This window comes from Danio rerio, chromosome 2 (assembly GCF_052040795.2).
Source record: "Danio rerio strain M-AB ecotype USA chromosome 2, GRCz13ab, whole genome shotgun sequence".
In the NCBI taxonomy this organism is placed as follows: Eukaryota; Metazoa; Chordata; class Actinopteri; order Cypriniformes; family Danionidae; genus Danio; species Danio rerio.
The window spans coordinates 6275498-6299133 of NC_141022.1; the positions used below are offsets into that span (position 1 = coordinate 6275498).

At 37.2% G+C, this 23636-nt stretch overlaps 2 protein-coding genes across 2 annotated transcripts in view; both read left to right on the top strand.

Annotated features, from left to right (window-relative positions):
* The window catches only part of il20rb (interleukin 20 receptor subunit beta), a 203216-nt gene that overhangs the window by 41983 nt on the left and 137597 nt on the right, over window positions 1-23636 (top strand). The window lies entirely within an intron of this gene.
* mb21d2 (Mab-21 domain containing 2) lies at window positions 1175-19290 on the top strand. The gene is made up of 2 exons (XM_087240420.1): window positions 1175-1502; window positions 14928-19290. The coding sequence occupies exons 1-2, from the start codon at window positions 1241-1243 to the stop codon at window positions 16196-16198; spliced, it is 1533 nt and encodes a 510-aa protein (XP_087096546.1). The 5' UTR covers window positions 1175-1240; the 3' UTR covers window positions 16199-19290.

The following is a 23636-nucleotide window of genomic DNA, read 5'->3' on the forward strand; positions in this document are numbered from 1 at the left end:
ATTTGTCATTAATATTAATATATGTTATTATGTCATTTATCAATAATTGCACCTGTTAATATTTGTATGTTTTTTTTTTTACTAATTTAAAGCATCTTTGATAAAGAGTTTTTTCTTTTGTTTATTGTAAAATCAACAATTATGTGATTTATGTCCTCTCTGAAAAAAAAGCCGGGTTTTACACAATTCCTTCATATTGTCCCAACACAAACAGATTAAGATAATTTAATCAGTTTTTTTATTTTTTTATTTAAGTGGATTAAAAATAAAACAATGTGGTATATGCACAGGGACTTTTAAATTTCAGTCAGCCAGGCCCAGGGCTATGAAATACGTAACCTGCAAAAACAATAAATAATTATATGAGCAAATATATAAATAAATGAGTAAATAAATCCACAAATTCCTGAATAAATAAATAAATCAATAAATAAATAAATAAATAAACAAATATATACAAATAAATGAGCAAATAAATCCACAATTTCCCGCATAAATAAATAAATATGCAAATATATAAATAAACAAGTAAATAAATCCACAAATTCCTGCATGAATAAATAAATACATTTGCAAATATATAAATAAATGAGTAAATAAATGCACAAATTCCTGCATAAATGAATAAATAAATACACAGCTATAAAAATAAATGAGTAAATACATCCACAAATTCCTGCATAAATCAATAAATCAATCAGTCAATCAATAAATAAATAAATAGACAAATGTAAATAAATAAATGAGTAAATAAATCCACAAATTCCTGCATAAATAAATTAATACGCAAATATATAAATAAATGAGTAAATAAATGCACAAATTCCTGCATAAATAAATAAATATGCAAATATATAAATAAATAAGTAAATAAATCTATAAAATTATTTATGAATAAATAAATAAATAAATATGCAAATATTGAAATAAATGAGTAAACATATATGATTTTACAATAATGTCCTCCCCTCTTTCTCTCTCACACACGGTCACACACCCACTTTAATATTCCCGTGGCTGCATGATTCACAAACGTCTGCATACAATACAAACGGATATCACGATTTATTCATATCGCAATGGACTGTCGTGCAACAAGAGTAAATGTGCGCTACATGTGGATGGCATCATGACATCACGGATCCATTCAAAGACCACCTGATGTACTAAAAAAAGGAGGGGAAACCATGAGAATCGTCGTCGGTCGGTCGCATCCCTGACGGCTCCTCTTGGCGTGAAGATGGCGGCTCCAGCACCGAGCAGCCGCACCGGATCCGTTAGCAGCAGTCTGGGAAACAGTCCGACCGCGACACCGGGACCGGGCGGCTTAAACAACGGCCACAAGCTGTGGTGCTGCCACGAGCTGGACTTCAGGTCCGGGGTGAAGATAGAGGAGCTCAACAGACTCATCCATGAATTCAGTAAACAAGACCAGCGAGAGTACGATGACCAGAGGGCGCTGGAAATACACACCGCCAAGGATTTCATCTTCTCCATGCTCGGTAACGGCACCTTCATTCATTTTTCCATCAGCGTAGTCGCCTTTTTTAATCAGGCGTCGCCACAACGGAATGAACCGCCAACTATTTTACGCGGCGAATGCCCTTCCAGCGGAACAGCACCTTCAATTTTGTTATTATTTCTAGTAAAAAAAAAAATCTCTGTTATTCACTTAATGTTTAGCTTATATTCATTAAATAATGTTTTCATACTATTAAAATAAAACAGAGAAAGAATTGTATTTAGGCTATATTTAGACTTCTATCTACATTAATATCGTCTATATCATCAATATTGTATCTGTATTAATACCATCTATATCTTCTATTTAGATTTTTGTCTATATCAATATCATCTATATCTTTTATTTAGACTTCATCAATATTATCTATAATCTATCATAAACATTATATATATATATATATATATATATATATATATATATATATATATATATATATATATATATATATATATATATATATATATACATATCCAAGCGTATAAAGTGGCAAGTGCATTTCCTAGCAGCAAGTTAAAAAGTGAGTAAGATTAAAAAGAATTTGGCCAGAAACACCCTCAATTTAATGTCCATTTATTATTGCAACAGCCCTTGGATATGTACATGGATATAATATCAATATCATCTATATTCTATCATCAATATTCTATATCAATATAATCTGCATCTCCTATTTAGACTTCTATCTGTATCAATACTATCAATATCTCCTATTTAGACTTCATTAATATTATCTATATTCTATCATCAATATTCTATCTGTATCAATATCATCAATATCTCCTATTTAGACTTCTATTATATCATTATCATCAATATTTTACCATCAATACTCTATATCAATATCATCTGTATCTCCTATTTAGACATCTATCTTTAAAAATATCATCTATATTCTATTATTAATATTGTATCTGTACAAATTTCATCTGTATCTCCTATTTAGGCTTCTATCTATATTGATATCATCAATATTCTATCATTAATATTCTAAATCAATATCTATATCTCCTATTTAGACTTCTATTTATATCAATATTGTATTTATTCTATCATCAATATTCTGTCTATGCCTATATCAATATCATCTACTGTATATCTCCTATTTAGACTTCTATCTGTATCAATACTATCAATATCTCCTATTTAGACTTCATCAATATTATCTATATTCTATCATCAATATTCTATCTGTATCAATATCATCAATATCTCCTATTTAGACTTCTTTTATATCAATATCATCAATATTTTACCATCAATATTTTATATCAATATCATCTATATCTCCTATTTAGGCTTCTATCTATATCAATATCATCAATATTCTATCATTAATATTCTAAATCAATATCTATATCTCCTATTTAGACTTCTATTTATATTAATATCATCTATATTCTATCATCAATATTCTGTCTATGCCTATATCAATATCATCTACTGTATATCTCCTATTTAGACTTCTATCTACATTAATATCATCAATATTTTATTATCAATGTTGTATCTGTGTTAATATCATCGGTATCTCCTATTTATGGATCTATTTATATCAATATCATCTATATCAGTATTTTATCTCTGTCAATACCATCTATATTTCCTATTTACACTTTTATTTATCTCAATATCATTTATATCAGTAAATCTATCAGTGCCAATATCATCAATATGTCCTATTTAGGCTTCTATTTATATAAATATAACCTATATTCTATTATTAATATCATATTTAAATCAATATCATCTATATCTCCTATTTAGACGTATATCTATATTATCTATATTCTATCATCAATCTTTTATCAATATCTACCTCTCCTTGTATTTAAATCAATATCATCTATATCTCTTATTTAGACATCTATCTATATCATTATCATATTAATATCATCTAAAATCTCTCATCAATGTTCTATCTGTTTTAATATCATCTACATCTCCTATTTAGGCCTCCATTATATCAATATCATCAATATTTTACCATCAATATTTTATATCAATATCATCAATATTTTACCATCAATATTTTATATCAATATCATCTATAGCTCCTATTTAGGCTTCTATTATATCAGTATCATCAATATTTTACCATCAATATTCTATATCAATATCATCTATATATCCTATTTACACTTCTATTTATATTAATGTCATCTATATTCTATCATTAATATTCTAAATCAATATCTATATCTCCTATTTAGACTTCTATTTATATCAATATCATCTATATTCTATCATCAATATTCTGTCTATGCCTATATCAATATCATCTACTGTATATCTCCTATTTAGACTTCTATCTACATTAATATCATCAATATTTTATTATCAATTTTGTATCTGTGTTAATATCATCTGTATCTCCTATTTATGGATCTATTTATATCAATATCACCTATATCAGTATTTTATCTCTGTCAATACCATCTATATATCCTATTTAGACTTTTATTTATCTCAATATCATTTATATCAGTAAATCTATCAGTACCAATATCATCAATATGTCCTATTTAGGCTTCTATTTATATCAATATAATATATATTCTATTATTAATATTATATTTAAATCAATATCATCTATATCCCCTATTAAGGCTTCTATCTATATCAATATCATCTATATTCTATCATCAATCTTTTATCTATATCAATATCTACCTCTCCTTCTATTTAAATCAATATCATCTATATCTCTTATTTAGACATCTATCTATATAATTATCATATTAATATCATCTAAAATCTCTCATCAATATATCTGTTTCAAAATCATCTGCATCTCCTATTTAGACTTATATTTATATTAATATTATCCATATTCTATCATCAATATTTTACCTATATCAATATCATCTACATTTCCTATTTAGACTTTTATTTATATCATTATCATCTATATCTGTATTCTATCTGTATCAATATCATCAATATCTCCTATTTAGACTTACATCTATATCAATCTACTATTGATTGGTGTATTTTAAATTTCATATCGATATGTTGTGGTTATTACTGTATATAAGAGGTTTTAGATATAATATAGATAGATTTACATACTGATCTACGTTCTTAAAGGGGTAGTTCACCCAAATATGAAAATTCTGTCATCGATTACTTGTTCAAAAACTATTTGAGTTCCTTCCGTCAAACACAAAAGAAGATATTTTGAAAAATGCTGATCGATGGTACCAATTGACTCCCATAGCATTGTTTTCCTATAATGGAAGTCATCAGCATTCTTCAAAACGTCTTCTTTTGTGTTCAACAGAATAAGGAAACTCAAATCTCACGAGGAAGTTTCAGTTTCATTGCATCATTAAGGTTTGTTAGCATCACTGCTGTGCTGTTTTGCGCTTTAGCTAAAGATCTCAGCGCTATCTTATATTATCCAACCACTGACTCCATTTGGGTCTGTTCTTTAAGCCGCTTTATGCTTGACCTCTCGCGGAATAATAAATCCACGTCAGCCAGATGAATGCATGTCCCTAATCTAATGTTTGAAGGGATCAGAATGATTATGTCCACGTTTAAAAAAAAGTATGTCCACGTTTAAAAAAAGAAAGGTCGAAAACGGTAATGTGCATGGACAGAGCAGACATACAGTAGCTGTACTAATCGTTAATAACGACAAGAAATTAATTACTTATTTTTAATGACATAATTCGAATTGCTTTTAAATATATATATATATATATATATATATATATATATATATATATATATATATATATATATATATATATATATATATATTTATTTATTTATTTTTAATTTTTTTAATTATTTTTTTTATTACTATGTCTGAAATTCCCTTTATTCGCGTGGGTTTCCTCCAGGTGCTCCGGTTTCCCCCACAGACCAAAGACATGCAGTACAGGTGAATTGGGTAGGCTAAATTGTCCGTAGTGCATGAGTGTGAATGAGTGTCTATGGATGTTTCCCAGAGATGGGTTGCAGCTGGAAGGGCATCCGCGGCATAAAAACATGTATTAGATAAGTTGGCGGTTCATTCCGCTGTGGCGACCCCAGATTAATAAAGGGCAGAAAAGAAAATGAATGAATGTCTGAAATTAAACACGATTAGAAAATTAATCAATTCACTCCATACTATTTAAATTCCACTATTTATAAATCTAAATAGACTATAAACATTTTAAAATGAAAGTTTTTTACATTTTAGCCAAGAAGGACTTTTAGTTTAGAAAAATAAAGAATAATAAATAATGAAATTTTATAATAATCTAAAGGAATAATACATATTAAATAAATATAAATATTTTAAATATGAAAACAAAACAGGGCGTAGCAGTGGCGCAGTGGGTAGCACGTTTGCCTCACAGCAAGAAGGTCGCTGGTTCGAGCCTTGGTTGAGTGAGTTGGTATTTCTGTGTGGAGTTTGCATGTTCTCCCCGTGTTCACGTGGGTTTCCTCCGGGTGCTCCGGTTTCCCCCACAGTCCAAAGACATGTGGTACAGTCACGGCCAGGGCTTCCATAGAGGCAGCGCAGGTGGTTGCCTAGGGCAGCAGAATAGAGAGGGTGGTGTCCATGACATCTCCTCACTTTCGTCCACGATAAACCCCCCACCGCCCCGGTTCTTGCTGTCGCTTGCGCAGTCACACCCATGGTACCCTTTTGTTAGGCGTGGTATACGTCAGAAAGTTGCAGTCAACGTCATTCTCACTCGAGGAATTGTCAAAGTAAAGCTGTACAGGTCAACAACAGTATATGAGAAGCACTTCTTACAAAACAGATGCTTTATGCACATAAATACTTGTGTATAAATGTTCAATACTAACCTTTCTATGAACATGATTCGATTATAACTGCAGATCAATGATAGTCTACTGCAGGGGTTCCCAAACTTTTCAGCCCGCGACCCCCAAAATGACAACGCCAGTGACTCGTGACCCCCAGTATTCTCTGAGGTGGTGGTTATAAATACAGAAACCTTGTATGCAACGACGCGCACAAACACATCAATTGACCCAAGTCTATTCTTTGTTTTTTTATGTATGTCAGTGCTGTAAATGGGCTAGAAAGTTTAACCTGGTGTTACAAAATCTGCTGCATCTGACAGTATTGCTGTGTCTTTAGTATAATGTAATTACCCGAGAAGTCGCAATCCAATAGAACTAGTAACTATAAGCTACAATAGTAACTATATAGTTTATAGTAACTATAAACGACTATTTTTTTTCTCTTCAGTAGGTTATTGATAAAATACAGTAAGTCTTAAGGTTTAATAAAAATTAATTGATTTTTAAAAATCACCAGGCGACCCCCCCTTCATTGTCACGCGACCTCTCGGGGGGTCCCGACCCCCACTTTGGGAACCTCTGGTCTACTGTAAGGTCTGCAGTTATATAAAACATATAAACATATAATTATATAAAACATATATAAACACATACAGACCCTTACAGTGTCCAATATGTTACCAATTACAGAAAAGCTACACACAGCATACATTTAGTCCTTATTTGGGTTCAAAACAACACGAAATATAGCCCACAGTCTGTGCAAACCTCTCATCTGTATCTTTAATCTTCACCAGCACACGTAACCACTGTTAGAAAGTATTTCCGTCATTCACAGTTCATATAGTCCAGAAGGTGATGATGATAGTTAAACATGCAGTTTGTTCATCTTTTAAGCTGCTGAAACAATCATTTGCTCCTTTGATTTTTCCGGCTTCTTCTTTGTTTTTTTTATTTTTTACTCTTCCGTTTGTCTGTTTCTGAAAGGATTGGATGTCAGAAGCACTTCAATAATCACGCGCACGTTATTATCATCACCTCAAGAAGTTTGTTATTTCAAATATAGATGCACAGCGAGCGCACACGAGAAAGTGAAACTGTTCGCGCTTTAGACGGCCTTGTAAACAACTACGACAACGACAACGTTTGTTTGAGCTTGGGTTGACTATGACTTGTTATTATATGTATATATTATTATGGTGTAATGTTTCAGCTGTGTTTTTAAAAACGGCACTTCCTTTGTTTTCATTCTCCTGGCTTGTGCACACACTTTCAATTCGTTTACTTTGAAGGTTATCAATAAGCTAGTGTTGCACGAATCAGTGACAGAATTTGCATTTAGAAGATATAAACATCCAAAGCTTGCAGTTTGTCACTTCCACCTAAATTAATCAGCTTCAGTTTCTCATCAAGTTTTTTATCATTTTGACCAATCAAATGCTTTTTAGTGCCTGACATGCTCTGTCCCCTTCTCAATTGCCTTTCAAAACATACCGCTATTGGCTGTTTTTTTTAAAGGGCAGAAGCTACTTTATGTCCTGCTCTGTTTGCTTGTTTCAGTTGAGATTACATCATGCATCAAACATACAAAATAAAAGCACATTTCAAAGCACTTCACCGGATCTTTGAACATGATAAATAATACTGATCTTAAAAATGGTTTCAAAACTGCTTTTATTCCAGTCAAACAGAAATAGGACTTTCTTTAGAAGAAAAAAGTATAGGAAAAACTTTATTTTAATTAATCAAACACTGAGTAAAGTAATTGCTGAGTTCCGTTGTGCAATTAATGTAATATCAAGAACTTTTAATTTAGAACAAACCTGAATTTGTTTTGTCATTTTTACCATAACTAAAAATATTAGACGCACACAGGGTGGTCGGAAAAAGCTTTAGTGGATGTTTTCAGTGGCAAATCAATAGGCCTGTCTGGGACTGGGGGTTTTATTTCCAAAGTAGGAACACACGGGTGTAAGGCTGCATTCAGGCAATTGTGGGAACCTCATATCCTTTGAGGCAGAAGTAATGTACTGCTGGCTCTCTCCTTCTGTTCTCACACTTTCACTCACTGCCATTCACACACCCTCAATTCAGATTCTCGGAGTCTGATTGGCCCGCAGTGTCTGTGTATGTAAATGAGACAGATGGAACAAGAACCGACGCTGCAATCTCAGTGACAGACAGATTTGAAGAAATATACGCAGGAGAGAATGTGTGCGGGAGTAGACACTTTTTTACATTTCCAGGCTTTGGAAATTATTATAGTTGGGTAAATTTAGAGAGGAGTGAATGGGAGAGAATGACAAATTGATTATTTTTGCATTCAGATTTGGTCATTAAAATAAAACAAAATAAAAACTCAATGGCCATGTTTTCATTACTTTTTTTAACAAAGAAAAAAACGATGTGTGAGACTGATAATGGCAATGTCAAATTTACTGTCCCACCTATAAACACTGCATTAGAAACTGCTCACATAAGCATAAACTCATTCATTCCTTCATTCATTCATTCATTCATTCATTCATTCATTCATTCATTCATTCATTCATTTGTTCATTCATTCATTCATTCATTCATTCAAACATTCATTCATTCATTCATTTTCTTTTCGGCTTAGTCCCTTTATTAATGTAATTTGATGCAAAAATTACATTATACTAAGTATAGGTTTAGAAACTATACATACTTTTATTTGAAAGGTGCTGTGTGTAAGTTTTTGACTCTTCTAAAACATAAAAATACGATTATATGTTTGCAGATATTTCAGAAACATGCTCAGTGAACATTCTTGTTTATCTAAAAAACAAAGCTGAAGTCAGATATTCTGCTTTGAAAATGTGAGTTACATGCAGGAACGTCTGTCTTTGTTTTGGTCCCTTTAAACCACCCACTGCCAGTTTAGCCAATTATAGTTCAGCACCCCGGGTTGCCTTGGTGGAAAACCGTGTTATTTCATTCATTCAGTCAGAAAGGCTCACAAAGCATGCATCCGTGACTGAAATGCGACCTCTGGTGGACAGTAGCACAACCTGAAAAAGTCTAATTAAATGGGATACAGGTTAATCTCCACTGCTGTATGGATATTCATTCATTCATTTTCTTGTCGGCTTAGTACCTTTATTAATCCAGGGTCGCCACAGAAGAATGAACCGCCAACTTATCCAGCAAGTTTTTACGCAGCAGATGCCCTTCCAGCCGCAACCCATCTCTGGGAAACATCCACACACACATTCACACACACACTCATACACCTGTACCGCATGTCTTTGGACAGTGGGGGAAACCAGAGCACCAGGAGGAAACCCACGTGAAGGCAGGGAGAACATGCAAACTCCACACAGAAACGCCAACTGAGCCAAGGTTCAAACCAGCGACCTTCTTGCTGTGAGGCAACAGCACTACCCACTGCGCCACTGCCTCGCCACTGTATGGATATCTGTAATGTTAATGTAGAAACTAAACCTGATTTAACGTCCACAAACCTGGATTGAAGCATTTTCTTTTATAATTGTTCTGACACGCGGCTGTGCTGATGAAGTAAATCTGAAGTAAATCGCTGTAATTCATTACAATCATGCACTTTTAAAACATTTTAAACCTGTAAAACTCACTCTTGATGACGTGTGATGATGATTGATGATCACAGCTACCTGAACAGACCTTTTATTCCCGGTTGCTTTGTGCACATCCTGTCTTGTTGATATGATTATACGCTTGACTATGGAGACATGTTAATAAGAAGCTGTCAATCAATTTAGTGGGCGGGGGGACCGCACTCCTACGTCAAGTTGCGGTCGGTCTGAATACCGCTCCAATTGGTCCACTGTTTTTATGTTGCTAAATTGAAAAAAAAAAGCACTGTGTGTGTTTATATTAACCCAATATGACGGTCTATACACTATACCTACACACATGTCTGTCCAAACAGCTTAAAAATTAGACTTTACAACATAGGTGCCCTTTAAAGTTATGATGTCCTTTTCTCTCCTATCGTGACGTACATTCAATTGAAATGGTTTCTAAAATCAGAACAAGTTGGTCTTTGAGAACCAATCGGATTGTTGGAGGAATGGAGAAAGATTTTTGATTTGTTGATTTGTGTGTTGATTTGTGGACGATTACTGTCCATGGGAATCACCATCGGCACCCTCTTTTGCAGAATATTTTCAGATGCTTGATGACGAGAACATAGAAATATATTTTACAGACTGATTTGTAGCATATTCGCTTGAACCACGCCTGACAAAAAGTACAGAAAAAATGAGACACACACTTATAGCCCCGCCCTAAAAAAAACAATAGCCCCACTTTAAAGAAATAATAGCCCCGCCCTAAAGGACTGATAGCCCCGCCCTAAAGGATTGATAGCCCCGCCCTAAAAAACAATAGCCCCAGCTGCCCTGCCCTAAAGAATTAATATCCGCATCCTAAAGGACTAATAGCCCCACATTAAAAGATTGATAGCTCCGCCTTAAATCACAGATAGCCCCGCCCTAAAGGCATTCCATGCGACCAGAGGTAAAGAAAAGCCATTTCGAGGAGGTGAGGAATGGGTATGGTATGGTTATGCTGTGGTTCGAGTCCTGGCTGGGCCAGTTGGCATTTCTGTGTGGAGTTTGCATGTTCTCCGGGTGCTCTGGTTTCCCCCACAGTCCAAAGACATGCCTTATAGGCAGGGCCAGATGAAATCTGCGGACGTTTTTTGCTATTTCTGCGGAGAATTTTGGTCGAAATCTGCGGATTTCTGCGGAATTATTTTGGGAGTATCCAGCGGAGTATCAAAACTAAAACCTTAATATATTAAATAAAAGGTAATAAATTACTGAATAAAAACTGAATAAATTAGATTTAGACAATTACTCAAGCAAATAAACAGAATTAAAAATGGGCTAAAAATCTGCGGAATTCTGCGGAAAATCTCTGGAAAGTCTGCGGAATTCTGCGCGCGCAGATTCCGTGTGGGCCTACTTATAGGTGAATTGGATGAACTAAATTCGCCGTAGTTTATGAGTGTGTGTGAATGAAAGTGTATGGGTGTTTCCCAGTACTGGATTGCGGCTGGAAGTGCATCCGCTGCGTAAAACATATGCTGGAATAGTTGGCGGTTTATTCCACTGTAGTGACCTCTCATAAATCAGGATTAAGCAAAAATGAATGAATGAGAACCTTAAATCGGCGCTGCCTCCATGCTCACCAGCGGTGATAAAATCCAGTACACACATAAAATAGCGTACAAACAACTGTAAAGGACGTCACATTCCTCCTTTATCGACCTGGTGCTTTTTCCTACTGCTGGTGTCGACTTTCTGTTCCTCTTATTGATCCACTAGAAATAGGCGCCGAAGGAGAGTGCTGTGCTGTCTGCAGTGATCTGGAAGAGCTTTGGTCATGTGCAGTAGCTCAGTATGGGTCCTACTGTACGTGCTTATGGGCTATTTGTTATTTGTTAGTTTACAGCTGTTTATATACGTTTGTGAATTGCTTTATGGGAGCTTAATCTGTCCTCTGTCGACTTTTGATGTTGAAAATTCAACTCTACAGTTAAACAAAGCGACTTTTATTGACGTTTTAGTAGTAAATAATAATAAATAGTAAATAATAATAGTAAAATAATATGCATTCTTTCATTTTCTTTTCGGCTTACTCCCTTTATCAATCAGGGGTCGCCACAGCGGAATGAACTGCCAACTTATCCAGCATATGTTTTACTCAGCGGATACTTTTCCAGCTGCAACCCAGCACTGGGAAACATAATATAGTTTATAAGAAATAATATAGAGGGAAATAAGTCTGTAAAATAAAGGAAAATGGACTGGCAGTTCATTACAAGGTTTTTGTATGATTCAACACCAACCCAGACAATATATCACTTTAAACTAATAAAAATGTTAATAAATTTAACTTTTTACAACTTTTCAAGATTAAAAGTTGTTGGGAGAAAGATCAAGGCTCCATAATGTAATTCAAAAGCATAAATAAACACATTTAACATTTAAAAAATAAAAACATGAAGCACAAAATACGGAAAACTGCTAATTTACGGATATTTATTACAGTGTACGGAGATCTTGCTTTCCAGCCCTAATCAACACACCTGGGGCCTCATGTATCAACGCTGCGTACGCACAAAAACTTTGCGTACGGCAGGTTTCCCGCTCACGTTTGCATTTACTAATTATGAAATGAACGTGAGAATGTGCGTTGGTCTTCGCCAACTTCATGTCTGGCGTACGTGCATTTCTTGCGTGTGTGTGTTTGTTTTATTTCCATTGGCGACTCCTAGAGGCAATCGTGTTAAATTGCACTCTACAAAGTATCTTTGAGCCGTGCAATGGCAGCTGTATGGGACGAGATCATCCGCATGTCCAGCAGGTATATAAGGTTTCCATACCATGCGGTTGACCAGCCAAACACTAAAGCGCAATTTGCAGCAATCGCCGGTTTTCCCAATGTAATCAGAGCTTACGACTGCACGCACATTGCTATAAAGGCGCCATCTAAAGACGAATTTGCATACGTGAATCGGAAACATTTTCATTCAATAAATGTGCATAATATGTGATGCTCAAATGCGCTTAACATAATACACACTTATTAATTATTCATACTTGTCTTCCTCGTGATGAAGAGTAGGCAAAATCTGATATGTAGTGGAGGAAAAAAGAATAATGAGTTCATCAGACGCTGGATTCGAACCGGGTTCATGATCGAACGTGTTAAAACATGTTGCCGTGAAAAGATTGCTTTTGGTCCTCAATCTGGCAACCTATGTTTGCGTTTGTTTTGATCCAGGAATGCAATACCTAGTTTGACCACTGAGTGTCAAACTTGCATACTAGGTACTTACATCAAAAAATAAATACAGTGTACTTACTGTGTTGATAATGTATTGCAGAACACTAATGGTCCTCTAGAGGGTGGGAGAAGTTTGGTGGTATGGGTAGGTTTAAGGTTGGGTTACAGTGTAAGGGATGGTACAGAATTTGATAACACATAATTATAAATACTATAATATGAAGTGGGACCTTCCTTTCTGTAAAATTATTAGCTAAAAGAATCCTTGTTATATTATACATTTATATACAGCTAAAATTATGATTATTTTTCTTTTTTAAATATTTCCCAAATGATGAAATTTTCACAGTATTTCCTATAATATTTTTTCTTCTGGAGAAAGTCTGATTTGTTTTATTTTGGCTAGAGTAAAAGCAGTTTTAAATTTTTTTGAAAACATTTTAAGGTCAAAATTATTAGCCCCCTTAAGCAATATATATTTTTTCGATAGTCTATAGAACAAACCATCATTATACAATAACTTGCCTAATTACCCTAACTTGCCATCTAATTATCCTAGTTAAGTCTTTAACTTGCACTATAAGCTGAATACCTTTTTAATCTTAAAAAATATCTAGTCAAATATTATGTACTCTCCTCATGGCAATGACAAAATAAATGATTAGAAATGAGTTATTAAAGGTTCACGAAACCCTCAAGTACTTTTTTGAGATTTTAACAGATTTGTGTGTGTTAAGCATCAGTTACGACAATGTTAGCATCTGTTAGCTTTAATTGTGGGAAAAATTGGGTAATTTTGAGCTTTTATCAGCTAATTTCAGCTTCAGGGTTTAAAATGATTTTTGGCGTGGGATCAAAATCGGCGACGTAGCGCAGAGCTGCAAGTGCAAAGAAGATGCGTCCGTTTCTCATTATTATTCATAGCGGAGTTTTCTTATCCTATGAGATGAGTCTGCTTCTTAAATATTCATGAGAGCATGTGCTTTCCGAAGACAAAGCAGACCTGGCTGCCAGTACCAAGCTCAGCTGTGAAATCCTACGTTGATGACTGGGTCAGACGCGTCCGCGGATCCACGGCACACAGTATTTAGCCGTTCATGAAGGGTCGTGTATGTTTGTTTCCATGATCCACGGAGTTTGTTGCATGTTGCACGATCCTGTCAGGGCCAAAAGTGTGTGTGTGCTGCATGCGTTTTTGTCAGGAGAGCAGTACGAGAAATGGACAATGGCGGACAATGTCTTTAATCAGGAGTTCGTTCACATTTAGACACATCGCCGTGCTGCTGTGTTCGCCTAAATCCTCCAGATTACCAGCAGGGCTAATGGTTAAAATAGACAGAGATAGATAGAGACCTGCTGCACTGAGTCTGCATTCAGACCCGAGGATTGAGGGAGAAGTCCTCATTTAGTGTTTATATGAACACGATTATATTTATAATGATATAAATTGTGGTTATCTCTATATGAAATGACAAATGTAGCAGGGCATTAAATTACTGTTTATTTCTTTGCATTTTAACTTTGTAAACTATAAAATCATGCATCTCCTCATGGTTTGTGTTTCATTATGTCAACCGACTAACAACAGTTGCTTGCTCCCCTGCTCTGCTGGCCACGCCCACTCCTGCCCTTTGCTCGCGTAGCTCCACGCCCACCATGATGCATCTTTTGAAAAAATTCTGAGGTGGACCTGAACCAAAAGTGGGGGGTGTCATGGTCCTTTAAAACAATTTTGTTTAGAAATGTTATTTTTAATTAACACAAATTAGGGATAAAAATAAACAGGGGGGCTAATAATTCTGACCTCTACTCTATGTTCTTTTATGTGTTCCAGGCATGGTGCAAAAACTGGACCAAAAGTTGCCTGTTGCAAACGAGTACCTACTGCTGTCCGGTGGAGTTCGAGAAGGTGTGGTCGACATGGACGTGGATGAGCTTGGCATTTACACCCGAGGCTCTGACTATGACATGGCCTTCACGTTGCTGGTTCCTGCACTGAAGCTCCACGACCGGAACCAGCCTGTCACGCTGGACATGCGGCACTCGGCACTCGGGCACTCTTGGCTCAGCTTGCGACTTTTCGACGAGGGAACGATCAACCGTTGGCGGGACTGCTGCACCCTGACTGACCATTTGAACGGCACCACCAACTACTTCTTCTCGCCGACAATGGTTGCTGATTGGTTCCAAGAAGCTGTGGGACTGGTGCTGGCTGAATTACAGCGCAAGCCACAAAGGGGTACCCCAAGGGTGGAAAGAGTTGAGCGTCACAGCACGCTGCTGTCCATGGTTTTAGGAGTAGGCAGCAGTCGCATGCTTTATGACATCGTTCCCGTGGTGTCGTTTAAAGGCTGGCCTGCGGTGGCTCAAAGCTGGTTGATGGAGAACCACTTTTGGGATGGCAAAATAACAGAGGAGGAGGTCATCAGCGGGTTTTATCTTCTCCCTGCATGCTCAGCATCTGGTTGTCGGGAAAACGAGTGGCGTCTTTCTTTTGCTCGCAGCGAGGTGCAGTTAAAAAAATGCATCTCGCCAGGCCTCATGCAAGCTTACCAGGCATGCAAGGCTATTGTTGTCAAACTGCTAGGCCAACCCACAGCGATCAGTCCTTATTACTTGCGCAGCATGATGTTGTGGGCGTGTGACCGACTACCTGCAACCTACTTGTCGCAGGACGACTATGCTGCATACTTCCTCCTAGGTCTTATCGATGACCTGCAGCACTGCCTTGTCAACAAAGCCTGTCCTAACTATTTCATCCCACAGTGCAACATGTTGGAGCATCTGTGCGATGAGACGGCCATGTTTCATGCTCGTAAGCTAGCGCTGGTCCGATCGGATCCAGCCGAGCACCTGCGCTCCATCATCGAACAAGCCAAGGCATCCAACAGACTGACGCAGGAGATGCAGCGCTGCGGGAGCTCCTCGGGACTGCCCTCTCCGCTTGCAGATTCCTCTTTGGCAGATCACCAGCAGCCAGATGACCGGCTGGCCAAGAAGCTACAGCAGTTGGTGACCGAGAATCCAGGCAAGTCCATCTCCGTGTTCATCAACCCTGATGACGTCACTCGACCTCACTTCCGCATTGATGACAAGTTTTTCTGAAAACCAAGGTTTGTTTGTCTGTAATAGTTGATGTGGGACACTTCCCTGAAGTTGAAGCTGTGTCTCTACATCTGAATACATCAGACCAGAGAGCATCTTCTTGAAGAAATGAACTGCTACGGTTGTAAAGTCCGCATGATGCGGAAGTTGATCAGACTTTTATTTCAATACGATGACGTACTTCCTACTGAAACGGAATATTGAGTGGGTGGCGGGGATTTCTCTGAGCATCATTCCCTTATAGGAAACTAACGGTAAGAGGGGCTGTGGTTAAGAATATTGTGAGCTGAATCTGTCAAACCGACGTCAACAGAACGATCGCCACTAAAACGCTGAAGCAAACGGTCAGACTTTGATTGACGAATACCAAAACAAACATTTGTTTTTCAATGGATTAACTTGCACTGATGAATTGTTCACCTAAAGATTAACAATGTGCGCTAGCAAAACAAACATTGTACATTTGGATTTAACAGGGACTATAAGATTGGCCTTACTGAGTGGAATATCACACCCAGTGTCTGAAGTTCAAAGTATAGTGGATTTCATATCATCATCATGGTACATCTGAGATGAAGAGCTGTTTAAGAATAGCATATTCTGGGCAATGTTTTAAATAGTGCTGTATATAAAAACTAGGGTTGGGTATAGACTGATTTTTAAAAGCGAAGTCGAGGCTGCGGTGGGAAGAAACCCGGAAGGATCAGTGGGAGTTGCATAGGAAAGTTGTGTACTTGGCTGTATATCTTATCAGCGAAGATAGAGTGACACATATATATTATTCCACCGCCTTCCGAGTGACCCGAAGGTCTGTTCTGAATGAATTTTGAAAGTAGAAAGGGATTTCAGGATAATCGGAAATGCCGCTAGTTAGCTAACGTTTTCTTTCCCAAACACACGTTGTAGATGCCATTTATCAAACTCGAGTTAAAGGTGCAGTAGGGGATCTGCCAAAATGCTAACCGCTTAGCATATTATCTTTGGACGGCGGGGAGGGACTGTGATTCAAAGCCACACATTTAAAAGCAACTTCAGCTCAATAAAGCAGGTTAAGCGGAATAGCGCTATTTACTGGTGTTTTGTTGTTAAACTAAATATAAATCTACATTATAGTTGCTGTAGATTGCTATAGGCACTGTTGATGGCTTTCTTAAAACAGCACTGATTTGCCATTGTGTTCACGTGCTCGACAGAAATGCTTGTGATTGGCCGAGAAGGTCATCAGTTCACCCACCGCTGTTTACTAAGCACACTGAGCGATCTGCTTGATGCCTCGACATCTTCATGGCTGCGTCGCGCTTCAGTCTCTGTGTATCTGTGTTTGCACTGGATGAAGAGCGGTAAACACAGATACACAGAGACTGGAGTGCGAAGCAGCCGTGAAGATCAGGCGAGTCATTCGCGCTGCGCTTCAATGTTAGCCGGTTTTAAAACTTCAGTACCGGGACAACACTATTACAGACAACACGAGAGTGTGCTACAGAGGACTGCAGTGTTTTAGCACTCACCGGGTTTCATAGGCTGAAGCAGGAAAGCGTACCCATGGTGTTTAAATGGTGCCATGAACTGAAGCCATGAATTGTGATGTTGTTTGATGCCTAATTTGCTTTTAATTGTTTAAATTAAACTTACTGTATAATATTAAAGTGATGGTTACACCATTTCTGCATTTTAAAATCTCGGCAACAGCTGGAGGTTTGTAGTCCACAGCATGTTGCTGCAATGTTTACAGTGCTGATCCTACACTTCTGGGCTTCTTCCCACTGCTGCCTCGCTTTGGTTCTTTAAAATAGCAGCCGCATGAAATAAGCGTATCGAAACTCAAACACCTCAAGATCCCCCCGGAGGAGCTGGAGGAAGTGTCTGGGGAGAGGGAAGTCTGGAGTTATCTCCTAAGACTGCTGCCCCGGCCCCGGATAAGCCGATGAAAATGACAATTCATATATATTCATTCATTTTCTTGTCGGCTTAGTCCCTTTATTAATCCGGGGTCGCCACAGCGGAATGAACCGCCAACTTATCCATCAAGTTTTTACGCAGCGGATGCCCTTCCAGCCGCAACCCATCTCTGGGAAACATCCACACACACACTCATACACTACGTACAATTTAGCTTACCCAATTCACCTGTACCGCATGTCTTTGGACTGTAGGGGAAACCGGAGCACCCGGAGGAAACCCACACGAAGGAAGGGAAAACATGCAAACTCCACACAGAAACGCCAACTGAGCCGAGGTTCGAACCAGCGACCTTCTTGCTGTGAGGCGACAGCACTACCTACTGCGCCATCGCCATTATATATAATATTAATTGATGTTTGCTTATAACTTAAATATTGTTCGATTAAAACTATTAAAAAAAGATTTTTCTAGAGTCGTCCACCATAATTTTGTGGCTCAAACGTATCAGTTCAGGCACTGGTTTTGGTACCATTTTAAAAATAACGATTTAGCACTGGTATCGACATAACCAAAACAATATCCAACCCTAATGAAAACACAGGAAACTATTAATAGAACCAGACATTGCTTTTCTCATCTTTTCCACCTTTGTTGACTGAAAATACATTTCCTGTGTATACATGTATCACCTCATTGTGTTTATTTTATATCAGAAAAATGCTGATGCAAAACCTGGAATAATAACTGGCCTTGTTGTTCAGAGATATGCCGAAAGATCATGTCAAAATGGAGCTAAACACTTCCTGTCTATAGGGAATTCAAATCATATCCTTAAGTGCAATTAAAAGAATGTACATTATGCCCAGTCAGAGCGAGTTGAGCTGTAGGATATGCGTAATTGTCTAAAAGGGATTTGGATGTGAGGATATTTGACGTACAGCCCTGAATCGTTTGCTGCTACTGAAGATTAGTGGATGTTATTTGGCAGTTTTTTTTTTTAAATGAATGAATGAAAGTGACTGGCAGATATCCAATATAAGCCCACGTATTACTAATGCTAAGGGTGTCGCTAACAAAAATACATTGTAGGACATTAGTCCAGCAATTTGTACCATACCTTTAAAAATAAACTACAGTAGCTCGCTTGTGTTGTTTCACCCGTGAATAAAGAATCGTGCACAATTCCTAAACTGTAACTCTGCTTCTTTATTTACATGACTGTGTCTGATTTCTCCAAAGGATTTGTTCCTGTATTCCTGTCATCTGATGGAGTTTGGGTTCCTTGTCACCATTGGGTTTAGTGAGGGTTAATAGATACTTCAATATTTGAATTTAGGGATGGGCGATATTTGGTGGTATTTATTGCGATAATGACAATATTGACTCATTTTCTTTTAGGCTTAGTCCCTTTAGTAATCCAGGGCGGTCACAGTGGAATGAACTGCCAACTTATCCAGCAAATGTTTTACACAGCGGATGCCTTTGCAGCTGCAACCCTTCTCTGGGAAACATCCATACACTATGGACAATTTAGCCTACCCAATTCACCTGTACATGTCTTTGGACTGTGGGGGAAACCAGAGCACCCGGAGGAAACCCACGCGAACGCAGGGAGAACATGCAAACTCCACACAGAAAGGCCAACTGACCCAGCCAAGGCTCGAAGCAGCGACCTTCTTGCTGTGAGGTGACAGCACTACCCACTGCACCACTGCATCACCACTGAATATTCTGTCATCATTTACTCAAACCTTTATGATTGTCTTTATTCTGTTTAAGACAAAAAGGAGATATTTTGAAGAAAGCTGGATGCCTGTATCTATTTACTTCCATAGTAGTTGTTTTTCGCAATATCTTATTTTGTGTTTAACAGAAGAACGAAACTCATTAAAGTTTGGACCCAATTCAGGGTTAGTAAATAATGAGTAAACGTAGATTTTTTGGGTGAACTATCCCTTTAACTAGATTCACACTGATGAAACGTCATGCTTAATTTTACACCATTGCCTTTTTATGTTCACTCTCACCGCCACTTTATTAGGTACACCTGTCCAACTGCTCGTTGACGCAAATTTCTAATCAGCCAATCACACGGCAGCATGTAGACATGATCAAGACGATCTACTGCAGTTCAAACCGAGCATCAGAATGGGGAAGAAAGGAGATTTAAGTGACTTTGAACGTGGAATGGTTGTTGGTGTCAGACGGGCTGGTCTGAGTATTTCAGAAACCGCTGATCTACTGGGATTTTCACACACAACCATCTCTAGGGTTTACAGACAATGGTTTGAATATGCAGTGAGCGGCAGTTCTGTGGGCACAAATGTCTTGTTGATGCAAGAGGTCAGAGGAGAATGGCCAGACTGGTTCCAGCTGACAGAAAGGCAACAGAAACTCAAATATCTACTCGTTACAACCGAAGTCTGCAGAAGAGCATCTCTGAACGCACAACACATCCAACCTTGAGGCGGATGAGCTACAACAGCAGAAGACCACATCGGGTGCCGCTTCTGTCAGTTAAGAACAGGAAGCTGAGGCTACAATTCGCACAGGCTCAACAAAATTGGACAATCGAAGATTGAAAAAATGTTGCCTGGTCTGATGAGTCTCGATTTCTGCAGCGACATTCGAATTGTAGGGTCAGGATTGGGCATCTACAATGCGAAAACATGGATCCTCTCTGCATTGCATCAATGGTTCAGGCTGGTGGTGGTGGTGTAATGGTGTCAGAGATATTTTCTTGGCACACTTTGGGACCAATAGTAGCAACTGAACATCGCCTACCTGAGTATTGTTGTTGATCATGTCCATTCCTTTATGACCACAGTGTACCCATCTTCTGATGGCTACTTCCGGCAGGATAACACGCCATGTCATAAGGCATGAATCATTTGGTTTTTTGAACATGACAATGAGTTCACTGTACTCAAATGGCCTCCTTAGTCACCAGAACTCAATCCAATAGAGCCGCTTTGAGATGTGGTGGAGATTGGCATCATGGATGTGCAGCCGACAAATCTGCAGCAACTGCGTGATGCTATATTTCAGTATTGAGCAAAATCTCTGAGGAATATTTCCAGGACCTTGTTGAATCTCTGCCAAGAAGGATTAAGGCAGTTCTGAAGGCAAAAGGCGGTCCAACCTGGTACTAGTAAGGTGTACCTAATAAAGTGGCCGGGGAATGTACTGATGCAATCTGTATTATAAAAAAAACAGTCCAATTAACAAATAAATCGTTGTTTTACATTGCACTCGTCACTTAAGGACACAGCCACGTTTTTCTGCACTGTAACTGTGCTTGTTTTACTCTGACGCGAGCAGACACTTGACTCCACAGACATGCTGAATCAGCGTATTCGGACACATAATATCCCAACCCGCACCTTTCCTCATAACCACAACATTCCAGTTCCTGGTGATAAATGAGTCCATACATGTACAGCACAAACAGACACATCCACCATTATCGGCTTACCGTTACACAATGCCGGCATCCTATTCAAGCCTTTTTGTACATTGAGATCCCGTAGAAAGCATTGAGAGGTCATTAAAATTGACCTTTGTGTTTGAAACGACCGAACAGAACAGATCTTATAGCAGCATCTAGTTCTTTTTTTAACAGCACAAGTAACATAAGCCGTTATTCTCCCGTCCCTGTATACTGCTGATGTTGCCGTTCTTCACGGTTTGATCAATGAGGCCATTATAATTTTAGTATTCCAGAATATAGAGAGAACATATTAATGCTCAGAGCTGGCACAAGTATATTGTGAAGGGGTCGTGTGAACTATTCGGAATTTAAGATCAGAAATGTGTGCAGGGTAAGATATTTACATTGACTGGAATTGACTGGAATTTTGTGTAATACATCCTTCATCTATTTTATTAACAAAACATTGACGTTTTCAGTGTTTTTCGGGATATTTGTGTGTATTCTGAACGCCAATATCCTCTGTATAGCTTTTTCAGAGCTAACTGTATATTTCAAGCACAGTATTTGTGTATTTATATGTAAATAAACACAGTATACATGCAATTACAAACTTTTAGTTTGGATGTAAGTAAATTGTCATTACATTATAATTACTATGTAATAACATTGTAACTACATTGGTATAACGTTGTAATTACATATATGATAGTATTGCAAATGTGTTTTTGTATATTTCATGTACAGTATTTGTGTGTTATAGTTACATATACACAGTACATATGTAATATGTTTCTACAAACGTTTATCATGGGTGTAATTACTATGTCGGCTCTTTATAACTACTTTGTAACTACATTATGATTACATGTTTGTATATTTCATGTAAAGTGTGTATTTATAGTTATATACTTAAATATGCTCAATACACATGTATGTCATATGTAATTACAAACTTTAATTTTGATTTATAAACATGTTTGTACGTGTGTAAAAGTACTGTCGTTCCGTATTGCATCTACAGAATTTAGTTATTTATAGCTGTATACGTAAATATACACAGTATACATGTAATTACGATATTAATTACTGTCATTACATCGTAATTATATCGCTATTACATTTAAATTACACCCAAGATAATATACATAAACTTTGGTTTCTTTGTATGTCATGAACAGAATTTGTGTATTAATACGTAAATATACAGTACATATGTAGTTACACACTTTTACTTTGGATGTAATTACAATTAGGGATGGCTGATGCGAAACTGACGTTTCGACACAGTTTCGAGATCCCGAAGCGCAAGTGTTTCGAAACACTGCACCGAAGCATGATCCGAAACACTGGGGTCACGTGACTGAAGTGATTCGAAACACCCAGGTCACGTGGCTAAAGAGATCCAAAGCATCAGGGCGGCCCAAGTGTTTCGGGACGTGGCATACCTGCCGAATCAGCGTTTGATTGACAGGGTCGTAAACAAATCACAATCGCACATCTGTCTGAATCTAATTTCAAAAAAAGGATAAAAATGGTGTTATCTCATGTTCAATTCGTGGGTTTTTGTGAGAGGAGTGATATTTTGCGATTTAGAGACATTTATAGTGCATATTTAAGCTACATTAAAACTTTATTGATAGACAGGCTATAGACACTGACAAATAGTTATAGGATACATTTGCTGATACATTGATACATTTATAGGCATACATATACATCCATACACATACATCCACATAGGTATACATATACATCCATAGGCATACACATACAACCATATAGGCATACATATCCATAATTTAGATAGTGTATAGTATTGCATAGATAGATAGATAGATAGATAGATAGATAGATAGATAGATAGATAGATAGATAGACAGATAGATAGATAGATAAATAGATAGATAGATAGATAGATAGATAGATAGATAGATAGATAGATAGATAGATAGATAGATAGATAGATAGATAGATAGATAGATAGATAGATAGATAGATAGATAGATAGATAGATAGATAGATAGATAGATAGATAGATAGTAATGGATGCTCCACGCAAGAGATGCCGTCCATCTGTGGTGTGGGAGCATTTCCATTTGGAAA